Source organism: Coregonus clupeaformis, chromosome 2 (genome assembly GCF_020615455.1).
Source record: "Coregonus clupeaformis isolate EN_2021a chromosome 2, ASM2061545v1, whole genome shotgun sequence".
Classification (NCBI taxonomy): Eukaryota; Metazoa; Chordata; class Actinopteri; order Salmoniformes; family Salmonidae; genus Coregonus; species Coregonus clupeaformis.
Window position 1 is genome coordinate 945,168 of NC_059193.1, and position 13,282 is coordinate 958,449.

Consider the following 13,282-nt stretch of genomic DNA (forward strand, 5'->3'; position numbering starts at 1 on the left):
TGATGTAGCAGTCTGTCACGAGAGACTAGGTAAGAATGAATGTGGCTTTAATTCCCTGTATAGGTGCTTATTTTAGAGAGAGAGAGAGGACAAGGCCTGCTTCCCAGAAAGCGTTCTAATAAGGCTTTTTTAATCTGGTGCTACAAGTTGACGCACACGTGTGCCACGCTCCTACAACCCCCATGGCTAGCTGCCCTCTAACCCACATCAACACACACCATTTAGAGATCCTCTCAAAATGGTCTCCTTAAAATGTCTCATGAACAAGCACTCCAATACGGAGAAGATAGGAAAGCAGGGAACAACAGGACATGGTGTATCTTTCCATCCATGAGGTTGTAACCTGCTTCCTCTGCTGTAATCTGGGAGGCAGAGTGGGATGTGCATTGACGCCTGACGGATTAGGGCCCGAACCAACGTCTCTCTCTCTCCCACTCCGCAACAGAAGGGCCCAGCTAGCAAATCCCAGGCTTTAACCAGGGGGAGGGCTGCACAGTGCAATACAGCTTATGATGTAACCAGGACCCTGACCGTCCGTCACGACAGGCTCTGGGTGTGTGTGTGGCGGGTATGGGGGATGACAGGGGAGTGTATAGAGGTCATTGAGTTTTCATGGCAGGGTAACTACATCCATATGTGATAAACCATGTAGAAAATGAGGGAGAATGAGATGGGATGACAAAACAAGTCCAACAACCACCAATATAGTGTCTGGGGTGATGAATAATAGTAGGAGTTTGGAAATGAAGTATTTCACCTTCAGAGTTCAATGATGACACTGGCTAGTGTGACCGGTGAACAGTAGTCACTTTATTGGGAGAGCACATGGACCGCTTGCTTGGTGTAATTCAGTCACCTTTCTAACATATTTCCCAAATCATGAATACTACGGAGAGGATTCTCTGTAGTGAGCTGGATTTATTCCTACCGTCATATCAAACCAGACTGAAAGACTGCACATGTATTCTGTACAAATACAAAAGTCATTGAATGCTCTGTAGTATACAGTACGGCCCCCCTCAATTTATAAAATGATTTAGAATACGTTCCTACCACTGTTTAAAAAATACTCAAAAGGGATAGATGCTACTCATGCATTGCAGACAACAATGGTGATATGCTCTGGAGTCAAAATGGCTGCCTAGCCAGGTCGTCAAATATTCAGCACAAAGAATATCTTACTATTATATCCTGAGTCTTCACAAATCCCAGCATGTGTGTGGAGTGGCTACAGTACAATAAACCACACAACAACAGGTAACATATTTCAAAAGTAATGTTTCATTGGAATCATTCTAGGCAGTGAAGTGTCTTACAGTGGACAGTTGATAATTGGGACGCTTCGTAGACTTCCACGGTACAAGAGGAACATTGACTAATATGGCAGGGGGTGGAATTAGTGGAAAGGTTCCTGGGTTTCGGCATAACCTGATTGCATATGAAGTCTATGACAACAGAGGAGAGTGTGATTTGGGAACCACATTCTATAACAAACATGGAATAATATTCACACAGACATAGTACCAAAACATCATTAATGGGACTGTGATATAGGTTCAGAATTAAAAGGTGAATCGGTGGTGGTGGCTTCCCCCTTGGCTTTTTGGTTAATCTTTAAGTAAAGGTTAAGGTGTAAAGAAATAAATACTAAATACTCTATAACCCTTGTCACACAATGCTCAACATCACAAAGCTAAAAAAGGAAATTGAAAAAAAATAAAAAATAAACATATTCTACTATATACACATAGTAAACACAATGCATTGATAAATCCGTCACTTTTTATTCCCCTGCAGATGTACATAAAAAATATTTTGTACATTGTACAGAGCGCAGCGTGTGGAGACCATAGAGAACGATAGAGGCCACTAGTGGCCAAAAGGCCGTATCAGCACGGGCAGCGTCATTGAGGGCTTCCACCATTTTTATGTAGTCAACTGGGTGGGATTTCCAACTTCATTGGCTGATCCGTCCTAGAGACCCTGTTGGAGTCATTTCCAACCGGGTTATCAGGTGGGATAAGCCAATCGTGAAGAAGAAAATGGACTACTTCGAAATGGAGATTGCCTCAATGGCGCTGCCCATGCTGTCACAGACACTATAACGGCACAGCTACAAAGATGAGTCCTCTATCTATCTCTATGGTGAAAACAGACTATCCCTCCCTCAGCTCCCGGCGGCAACCATTATGGGACACTTTTTTCCAGCAGCACACACCTGCAGAGGGAGGATTCAGTGTCACTGCTCGAGGGTCACTACCTCCACCGCCTGGCCGTCCAGTGTGACCGTGTTGTCGATGCGCGTGGCCACGGGCGCCATGGCCACTTGTACGGGCCGGTTCCCCTGGGCTAGGCTGGTGACCACCGTCTGGTACATGCTGACCGGGATCTGCACCAGGCCTGGAGAGAGACAGACGGGGGAATACAGGCTTAGACACACGGGCTGCATATCAATAGTCTAAAGTAGCCTTCTCTTCTGTTCTCCATCTACCTAAATGTGCGTTTGTTAAATGTTTAATGTCTTTATTTGTAAATTGTAATTGTTTGTAATGTCTTTTTAGTTATGTGTCAGACCCCAAGAAGACTAGCTGATGTCATGGCATTAGCTAAGGGGGATCCTAATAAAAATGTAAATTCCATATTTTCTTGTCTGATGTTATAAATGTAATTGTGAAGTGAAGTATACATTTCCCAGAATGAGGGAACAATCCATTTTTCTAGGCTATTCTATATTTTGGCCACACATACAATGCAGTATTGACGAAGGGACTGGTGAAATGGATAAATAACAATTGACCATTTTAGTTCTGCTGTAAAGTGCCTTGGTCAATAGGGGTCTTTAAGGGGGTTAGGGCCTGAGAGAGAGCCGTGCTAGAGTCAAACCGTTTTAGGCAGCCATTTTAGAAAGAGGCTGCATTGCAGAACAATGGTCCAATTGAGCCTGAGACTGCCTCTCCTCCCTGCCCAGCTGTGTGTGTGTGTGTGTGTGTGTGTGTGTGTGCCTGGGGATTATTACTGCAGTCACGTGGGTCTCTGCCCAGCCCCACAAGCTGTCACAGTGTCACAGGCTAGGGGAAGAAGGTCAGAGCTGGGTATGGTGGCGGGCGGATACGCGTGGCCATTCCACATTTCAATGATACACTGGCATAATAATAACTAATGCGGGCATTTAGGAAATGATACACAAATGTGATAAACAATATGATAAGCCACACCCCTTTACCTTTTCCACTAGGTAAGGAATCCAGACACCTCATTTATAGATAAGCCACACCCTTTTACCTTCTCCACTAGTTAAGGAATCCAGACACCTCATTTATAGATAAGCCACACCCCTTTGCCTTTTCCACTAGGTAAGGAATCCAGTATGGAAAAAAATATGTATGCACTCACTAACTGTAAGTCGCTCTGGATAAGAGTGTCTGCTAAATGACTAAAATGTAAATGTATAGATACAGTGGGGAAAAAAAGTATTTAGTCAGCCACCAATTGTGCAAGTTCTCCCACTTAAAAAGATGAGAGAGGCCTGTAATTTTCATCATAGGTACACGTCAACTATGACAGACAAATTGAGAAGAAAAAAAATCCAGAAAATCACATTGTAGGATGTTTAATGAATTTATTTGCAAATTATGGTGGAAAATAAGTATTTGGTCACCTACAAACAAGCAAGATTTCTGGCTCTCACAGACCTGTAACTTCTTCTTTAAGAGGCTCCTCTGTCCTCCACTCATTACCTGTATTAATGGCACCTGTTTGAACTTGTTATCAGTATAAAAGACACCTGTCCACAACCTCAAACAGTCACACTCCAAACTCCACTATGGCCAAGACCAAGACCAAAGAGCTGTCAAAGGACACCAGAAACAAAATTGTAGACCTGCACCAGGCTGGGAAGACTGAATCTGCAATAGGTAAGCAGCTTGGTTTGAAGAAATCAACTGTGGGAGCAATTATTAGGAAATGGAAGACATACAAGACCACTGATAATCTCCCTCGATCTGGGGCTCCACGCAAGATCTCACCCCGTAGGGTCAAAATGATCACAAGAACGGTGAGCAAAAATCCCAGAACCACACGGGGGGACCTAGTGAATGACCTGCAGAGAGCTGGGACCAAAGTAACAAAGCCTACCATCAGTAACACACTACGCCGCCAGGGACTCAAATCCTGCAGTGCAAGACGTGTCCCCCTGCTTAAGCCAGTACATGTCCAGGCCCGTCTGAAGTTTGCTAGAGTGCATTTGGATGATCCAGAAGAGGATTGGGAGAATGTCATATGGTCAGATGAAACCAAAATAGAACTTTTTGGTAAAAACTCAACTCAATCGTGTTTGGAGGACAAAGAATGCTGAGTTGCATCCAAAGAACACCATACCTACTGTGAAGCATGGGGGTGGAAACATCATGCTTTGGGGCTGTTTTTCTGCAAAGGGACCAGGACGACTGATCCGTGTAAAGGAAAGAATGAATGGGGCCATGTATTATGAGATTTTGAGTGAAAACCTCCTTCCATCAGCAAAGGCATTGAAGATGAAACGTGGCTGGGTCTTTCCAGCATGACAATGATCCCAAACACACCGCCCGGGCAGCGAAGGACTGGCTTCGTAAGAAGCATTTCAAGGTCCTGGGTGGCCTAGCCAGTCTCCAGATCTCAACCCCATAGAAAATCTTTGGAGGGAGTTGAAAGTCCGTGTTGCCCAGCGACAGCCCCAAAACAACACTGCTCTAGAGGAGATCTGCATGGAGGAATGGGCCAAAATACCAGCAACAGTGTGTGAAAACCTTGTGAAGACTTACAGAAAACGTTTGACCTGTGTCAGTGCCAACAAAGGGTATATAACAAAGTATTGAGAAACTTTTGTTATTGACCAAATACTTATTTTCCACCATAATTTGCAAATAAATTCATAAAAAATCCTACAATGTGATTTTCTGGAAAAAAAATCTCATTTTGTCTGTCATAGTTGACGTGTACCTATGATGAAAATTACAAGCCTCTCTCATCTCTTTAAGTGGGAGAACTTGCAGAATTGGTGGCTGACTAAATACTTTTTTCCCCCACTGTAAGCCACACCCCTTTACCTTATCCACTAGGTAAAGGATCCAGACACGTCATTTATAAAATGTGCTTAGTTTAAATACCACATTTGAGTCCTAAAATGTAATGTGAGAAAATGCAATTTATAAAATGTCTGTCTACACAAGCACTAATACAGTCTAAATTATGTAACAGCGTTTCATTTATAAATCACTAAACGTAATGCCAGGTAAATCACCTTTGGTCGACTCGTATGATCAATCTGCGTGTACAGGTTTTCTCTAAATGAGGCCCCAGGTCCCCCTCTGCAGTAGTCTAATAAGCCCCCTTGGCCCAGCTAAGTGACAGAATCAAGTTGTGTTGATTCAGGTAATGATGATTGTGTAGTAGCAGGGCTTACAATATATGGGGGGCAGTCTGGCACAGTAAGTTTACCATGTCTTGTTTTGTGGTGTTTTGACTGATTTCAAGTCAATATGGAAAAATTCGCTAGCTTAACATATGTTTCCCATGCCAATAAAGCCCTTAAATTGAATTGAAATTGAATTGAGAGAGAGAGCACGGTGCTTACTGAGTCAAGTACCAGGCCAAGCCGCTCACACTTCACTTACTGTGACATTGAGGGCCATGGTCGACGGGTGTGTGTATGTGTGAGTGTGTATGTGTGCTAGGGACAAAGCTAGCCAATCAGGCAGCACTTCAAACAGCGGCCCCTCCACTCTCCCATTATGTTGATTAGGTAAAGGTCAACAGGCTCAGGAGTACTGGGCCAGCAGGTGAAGGGGCTGGTTGTTAGCTGAGTGGTGCCTGCTGCTAGCTAACAGACTAAGGATGTGTCCCAAATTACAACCTATTCCCTATACAATGCACTACTTTTGACCACGGCCCATAGGGCTAAGGTCAAAAGTAGTGAACTATATAGGGAATAGGGTGCCATTTGGGATGCAATCTAACAGCAGAAGCTACAAGGGAAGGAAGTTTAGCACTGTGGCTTCTACCAACTGGCTAAAATACCCCCCTTGTAGAATGATGGGGCACGGAAGGGGCTCCAGCTATCCCACAATGTATTTTCATAGCCTCAGGCGCCACGGTTCTGCCGCCTCCCTCCCTGTCCATTCACAAAACAGAGTGCCTGAGTTTTTGGCGCTTCACAAAAAGCCACAACAGATGGGGTATCCACTAGATAACACAGCCACAAAGTCAAAATTGGCTACAAACATTTGCTTTTTGGTCTTAATTTAAGGTTAGGGTTAGGCATAAGGTTAGCAGTGTTGTTAAAGTTAGGTTTAAAATCAGATTTTAAGAAGATAAATTGTAGAAATGGGTGGGGTTTAGTCATAATTGTAATTGTAGTCCCCTGTAGCTCAGTTGGTAGAGCATGGCGCTTGCAATGCCAGGGTTGTGGGTTCGTTTCCCACGGGGGGCCAGTATAAAAATTTATGCACTCACTAACTGTAAGTCGCTCTGGATAAGAGTGTCTGCTAAATGACTAAAATGTAAATGTAATAATATAATTATGACTTTGTGGCTGTGTTAACTAGTGACGACCCAACAGATGGGCATCTTAAAAAGGTAGCCATTTTGCAAATGACAGTATGATGCATGTCCAAATCATACCGTCAGATCACTCCTGTGAAACATACACACCCAATAGGGACAGCTTTAACGTCACTTAGGAGAAAAGCATTCGATTCTCTCTGCAATGCAATGTGACTAAAATGATAGGCAGGCACATTGTGGGGGGCAAGAAGGCTTCCTGATGTCAATTTCTTTAAATGTAGTTGTAATGCTTGCTAATCAGCTTTGGTGTTCAAAGACACGCCTCGCTCCTGTCCTAATGGCCTTCCACCTAATGCAGCCTGTGGGCAGTGGTAGAGGAGGGGACAGTGTGTGTGTGTCACCATGCGGCCGGTTGCTGTCCGGTCCCAGAGCGCTGACAGCTGGCCCAGTGATTAGACTATGGACTGATAATGGAGTGGATCAAAGCCTCTTTAGCAGGAGCTCTTCAGGGAGATGACAACACCCCCGTGCCTGGGGGGAAGAGGTGTGTGTGTGTGTTTGTGTGTGCGTGTGTGTGTGAAGGGGGTAGGGATTGTCACCAGCAGGGACACCCACTGTAGGACAGGGGAGTGGTGTGAAGAGACAGGAAACTAGCCCTGAAGGAGGAGAGGGAGGACTTGAAGGATGGGAGTTAGGTTGAGGGATGGAGTTTCTGGAACGGTGGTGGTGGTGGATGAAAACGGCTGTTGAGATCATGATGTAACCATCAACTGACGTGGGCTGTTATCATACAACCTGAAAGATTTTAATGAACTGTAATCAGTATGTATTGTAAATATGCATCTACAGTATGAACGGTCTGCAGTAGGGTTGTAGAGGAATAGTATGGATTAATAGAATGGTGGACATACTGACTAACACGGGTCTCTGGTGTCCACGCCCACCATCTGTTGCATCAACACCGAGTAGACTAGAATAGAGAAGCTCACTGGCTGCTCCTGTCCTGTCTCATTCCCTCACATACTGACCAGACCTGGGTTCAAATACATGCCTATTTAAGTATTTGAAATATTAATTTTCTTGTTTTGAAATGTATTTGAAAGTAATTAAAATACAGTAAATAGTATTGGAACCCAGGTGTGATACTGACACTACTGTGTACATGGGAAGACTAGACTCAATAGAGGAAATGCTATTGGTTAAAAAAACACCTTCACTAATATGTCCAGGCGTTGCCACAACCCAAGAATGATACTTATCAACACTCATTTTATGTGGACCTTACCTTCTGGGGTAAAAGCAGAAAGTACACATGAAAATCCACAACTAAAGTACAGGACCAAATATCCATTCATACCAATTCCCTTGTTAAATGCACACTGAAACCTCCCACCTTGTTGAAAACCTCCTATAGCCTTTTAGTGATTTGCATATGCCACCCTACCAGCCAATTTGACTGATTTGAAGATGAAAGGAGCGCTGGACTTGCTCTGAATGTAATTAATTATATAAGCAAACAAATTCTCCACTTAATTAGTCCTTTTGGACGTTTTTCTTGCTAAGCCCTTTTGTTGGCATGGACAGAGTATCTAGTATGAGCCACACACACACGCAAGCACACATAAACAGCACTGCTGGGGAACCTGGGTTATCCTAGCGAGAGCAGGGGGACAGGTGTGTGTGTGTGCATGTATGTTCTGTGTTACTTGTTGCTGACACCCCCAGACAGGTCATCATGATATGGGAGGATTATGTTAAACTGTGTGATTTGGTTGTTTTGTATGCATGGTGTCTAGCTATATGAAACAATGGGCCAGTTGAATGTTAGGGAAGTGTTGTTTGAACGTTAGGGCAGTGTTTTTGGAACGTTAGGGCAGTGTTGTTGGAACGTTAGGGCAGTGTTGTTGGAACGTTAGGGCAGTGTTGTTGGAATGTTAGGGCAGTGTTGTTGGAATGTTAGGGCAGTGTTGTTTGATTGTTAGGGCTATGTTGTTTGAATTGACATTTACATTTTTACTTTTTAGCAGACACTCTTATCCAGAGCGACTTACAGTTACTGCATTCATCTTAAGATAGCTAGATGGGACAAGCACATATCAAGTCGTAGTAAGTATACTTTTCCTCAGTAAAGTGGGGGGGGTTAAGTGCGAGTGTTAGTTCACAAAAGGCATTTTTTTTGTTTTGATAGGGTAGTGTTGTTTGAATGTTAGGGCTGTGTTGTTTGAATGGTATGAGGAGTGTCAGTGGAGTATTTCACATTGATTTATACAGGTGAGTCAATTACCTGACAATAGTTGTTGAGAGGTTGTGTGGTACGTACCGCTGCCATCCTGCACTCCAGTCAGTGCTCCTACAGCAGCCGCCGTTTCCCCGGCCAGGACGATTTGCCCTCCTCCCTGTAGGGTGGCCTCAGCCAGCGTCGCCACCGCATGGGCCGCAGCCTCACTGCAACACAATCACAGGTTAGAGATGGAAAGGAGTGGATGCATGGCGATTTGTCCACCCTACTCATCAGGCCTCCAAACGTTGTTGACAGATTGGTGGAGACTGACATCTATAGGGAGAGGGGACAACAACCCAAGACCCAACCCTGACAGTATGGTGCTGGCAGAGGCCCAACATTAGCCTACAGTTGACAGTCTGACACCTGTAGAAGAGCCTCGGTCTCTCACCCAGACATCCACTTCAACTTCTCACATCTGAAGGTGAGTAAGGCAGCGGACCATTGCACATACTTGGCTCTGCATTGGGACACTCTTTAAAACAATACACCCATCCTCCCACCACTCCCAAACCGACCCCAGTGCCCCAGGGACTGCTGACAAGGAATGGGATTATTAGAACATGGGGGATGGAGGCGTTATAAGCATATTTTCTGCCATGGTCAACTTTGGGAATCTGTTACATATTCCTGAACAGGCATACTAACTTCTAGTCCTCCTCTTCCAGGCAAACGAGACAGGAAATATTATCAACACCCAAGAGTTTCATCCACAAAGATTCATAGAATGACTGTTTACATCTCACTTTTATAGAACAAACTAAAGATCACACTGACAAGAATTGACATATCCCGTTTCAACCACTGGCATAATGAGAACATCCACTAGGATAAAAGTAAGCTCTCTTTTTGAAAAAACAAAAGCCTTTTCCCTCCTCAGTGGGGGTTGGGAAACAGGGACAGAAGGTTCTGGCAAAGTGCAGAGAGTGCCGTGCTGCTCACATGATGTAACCAGGAGGGAAGGAGGAAGGGAGGAGGAAGGGTGAGGGAGGAAGGGGACTCAGGTGGGTACCTGTAACAAGCCCCAATGGGAACCCCTAGACACTGGAGGAAATGACTCCGAACTACCGTAGTGTCAATGAGTGCACCGCTAGCATCTTCACACTTAATACACACCATAGGTTCCAAAAAAGCTAATGACCAATTTTAGCAGTTTTACGGTTTAGTTCACATAGACCCGTTACCACACTTTTGTGAAAAGCGCAATCTCATTCAGCAGTGGTTTTCTGAGGAATAAATGTAGTGGCTGATTGGTTGGTTAGCAACCACTTCACACCCCAGAAACCAGGCGAGGCAGTTCATTACACAGGTAACGACTAATTAATTAACTAAAATTAAACACTGAAATGGGAGGAAAAAGCAGCTGACCCCATGTCCCTATGGAACCCTTAGTTTCCTGCCCCAACAGTCCCCTCCTTCTGACATCACAGGTGTTATACAACTACCTATGCAATTAGAGACTTTGGGAATAACACTATTCAGCCTAGTTGCCTGCCCCTCCCTCGCTACGGCTGCAGAACCCAGGGCCTCATGTCAGCACTTGCTGATATGAATACACCTAGATGCACTTTGTGCACGTTGTAAGATGCCTCATTGCCAATGCAAGCACTGTCCTTAAAGGCCCAATGCAGCCGTCTTTATCTCAATATCAAATCATTTATGGGTAACAATTAAGTACCTTACGTGATTGTTTCCAATTAAAATGGTTAAAACTAAAATAGCTTCTTAGCAAAGGGCAATTTCTCAAGCAATAATTTTTCTAGGACTGTCTGGGAGTGGTCTGAGTAGGGAGGGGAAAATGGAAAATGTGCTGTTATTGGCAGAGGTTTGGAACTCTATTTCTTATTGTTCTATTAACTAATTTACTGCATGGTGATGTCACCATGGAAGGTCAAAACTCCATCCCACCAAAACAGCTCTTCCACAAAAATGGCATTATCATAATTTCACATTATTATTCCAACCTCATAGTGTGGAAATATATATATAAAGCACAGGAAAATCACGTTTTTGACTGCACTGGGCCTTTAAGTAGACATCGATGGGACATCCAATGGCTGTGGTATCTGTGTGTTGCCATTATGAAGGCTGGTCCCCAGACTATGTACTCTCAATAGTCACATTACATTTACATTTTAGTCATTTAGCAGACGCTCTTATCCAGAGCGACTTACAGTTAGCACATACATTATTTTTATCGAACCCACAACCCTGGCTACTCCCAGAGTCAGTGCAGATATAGCATTTTGCCTGATTGTCCGCAATGCTGTTGAGTTGGACGATTTCGGCGCCTGGCTGGATGACCCTACCTGTCCCTTGAGACCACCCCCTCTCTCCTTCCCCCATCCTCCCTCCCCATCCTCCCTCCCCTCTCTCTTCCCCCATCCTCCCTCCTCTCTCTTTTCCCCCATCCTCCCTCCCCCATCTCTCTCTCTTCCCCATCCTCCCACCCCTCTTTCTTCCCCCCATCCTCCCTCCCCACCCCTTTCTCTTCCCCCCATCCTCCCTCCCCCCACCCCCTTTCTCTTCCCCCATCCTCCCTCCCCCACCCCTCTCTCTCCCCCCATCCTCCCTCCCCCACCCCCTCTCTCTTCCCCATCCTCCCTCCCCCCACCCCTCTCTCTCCCCCCATCCTCCCTCCCCCACCCCTCTTTCTTCCCCCCATCCTCCCTCCCCCACCCCCTTTCTCTTCCCCCATCCTCCCTCCCCTACCCCTCTCTCTCCCCCATCCTCCCTCCACCCACCCATTTCTCTGTGGTAATGTTCAGAAACTGCGTTTCACTCCGTCGGGTACTATCTGAACTGGTCCAATAAGAAATTCCTATTTTCTTTTTTTTTGCTACGGTGTGCCCTACGGTGTGTCCTACCCGTTAAGTGCCATGGTGACGGTGGCTCCCTGCTGCATCTCCTGGGAGGCGGCGACAGCGGCCTCTGCGAGGGACGCGACCGCCTGATTGGCCTCGGACGCCTGTGTGGTCTGTATGGTCATCTCCCCACCCTGCAGAGTCGCCCAGTTCTGCTCAACCTGGCCAGTAAGGAGGGATGGAGGGGGGAGGGAGAGAGCGGGAGGGATGGAAGGGGGAGGGAAGAGGGCGAGAAAAAAGATGGAGAGGAAGTCGTAAGAGAGATGGAGAGAGGAAGTCGTAAGAGAGATGGAGAGGAAGTCGTAAGAGAGATGGAGAGAGGAAGTCGTAAGAGAGATGGAGAGAGGAAGTCGTAAGAGAGATGGAGAGAGGAAGTCGTAAGAGAGATGGAGAGAGGAAGTCGTAAGAGAGATGGAGAGAGGAAGTCGTAAGAGAGATGGAGAGAGGAAGAGAGGAGGGGAAAGTGACAGAGAGAGGCAGAGTTAGAGTGTTTCTACACAACGACAAACATTTGTTGCCAAAAACGAGTAGGATTGTGATCCTATGACAAACATTTGTCGTAGTTAATTAACATAAAATGTGACGTAGATCTGCTGCTTACAATAAACTGTGGCGACACCTCCATCGGTAACGTGCGACACACCGACATATTCTGGTGAAGAGTAGAGAGAACTTGGTTTTCAGCAATAATATTGAAACATATGAAGTTGCATTTAAGGGTTACAGTACAGTAAATGACATGTTCCACAACAAGAGATGAAGGCATAGTGATTTATGACAATCCTACAAATATCATTTCATGCAAATTACAATAAACATGTTTTGTTGGCTAACATATTCAGACAACCCCTTTTTCGTGATATCCAATTTGTAGTTAGTCTTGTCCCATCGCTGCAACTCCCGTACGGACTCGGGAGAGGCGAATGTCGAGAGCCATGCGTCCTCCGAAACACGACCCCGTCAAGCCGCACTGCTCCTTGACACACTGCTTGCTTAACCCAGAAGCCAGCCGCACCAATGTGTCGGAGGAAACACCGTACAACTGGCGACCGAAGTCAGCGTGCATGCGCCCGGCCCGCCACAAGGAGTCACTAGAGCGCGATGGGACAAGGACATCCCGGCCTCCCCTAACCCGGACGACGCTGGGCCAATTGTGCGGCGCCTCAATGGTCTCCCGGTCACGGCCGGCTTCGACACAGCCTGGGATTGAACCCGGGTCTGTAGTGACGCCTCTAGCACTGCGATGCAGCGCCTTAGACCGCCACGCCACTCGGGAGACCGGAACGCATAAAAGTTTTGAGTAATATAAAATTCAGTTTAAAACTAAAGCCTTGTATCGATCATCTCTTGAATATGAAATAGGACTACAAACCAACAACATTATTTATCCATGTGCGTGCACATCTATTGCTAGCAGTATCGCCGGATCCGAGAGTGTAAAGTGCACCACACAGTGTTCCATGTTCTACAACACTTAACATAATAAAAAAACAAGATTTGATTGGATGTATATAGCGCTTTGTACATCAGCGCAGGGTTTTTTCTGGATCAAAAAGGGGCTTAGGTGGTGGGCGTGGCAATGGGCCCGTGGGCGCAG

General features: G+C 45.6%; 1 protein-coding gene across 5 annotated transcripts in view; it reads right to left on the minus strand.

Annotated features, from left to right (window-relative positions):
- Window positions 1-790: 790 nt before the first annotated feature.
- LOC121550047 (nuclear respiratory factor 1) overlaps window positions 791-13,282 on the minus strand; it is a 31,798-nt gene continuing 19,306 nt past the window's right edge. For 2 of the 5 annotated variants that reach the window (XM_041862161.2, XM_041862134.2), the window contains 4 exons: window positions 12,287-12,337; window positions 11,689-11,846; window positions 8,825-8,985; window positions 791-2,400 (listed from right to left, as the gene is read on the minus strand). In XM_041862161.2, coding sequence (XP_041718095.1) covers window positions 2,240-2,400; window positions 8,825-8,985; window positions 11,689-11,846; window positions 12,287-12,337 — 531 coding nt within the window. In that variant the 3' untranslated portion in view covers window positions 791-2,239. The remainder of the gene's footprint in view (window positions 2,401-8,824; window positions 8,986-11,688; window positions 11,847-12,286; window positions 12,338-13,282) is intronic. The other 3 variants (XM_041862145.2, XM_041862169.2, XM_041862152.2) reach the window with 2 other exon arrangements.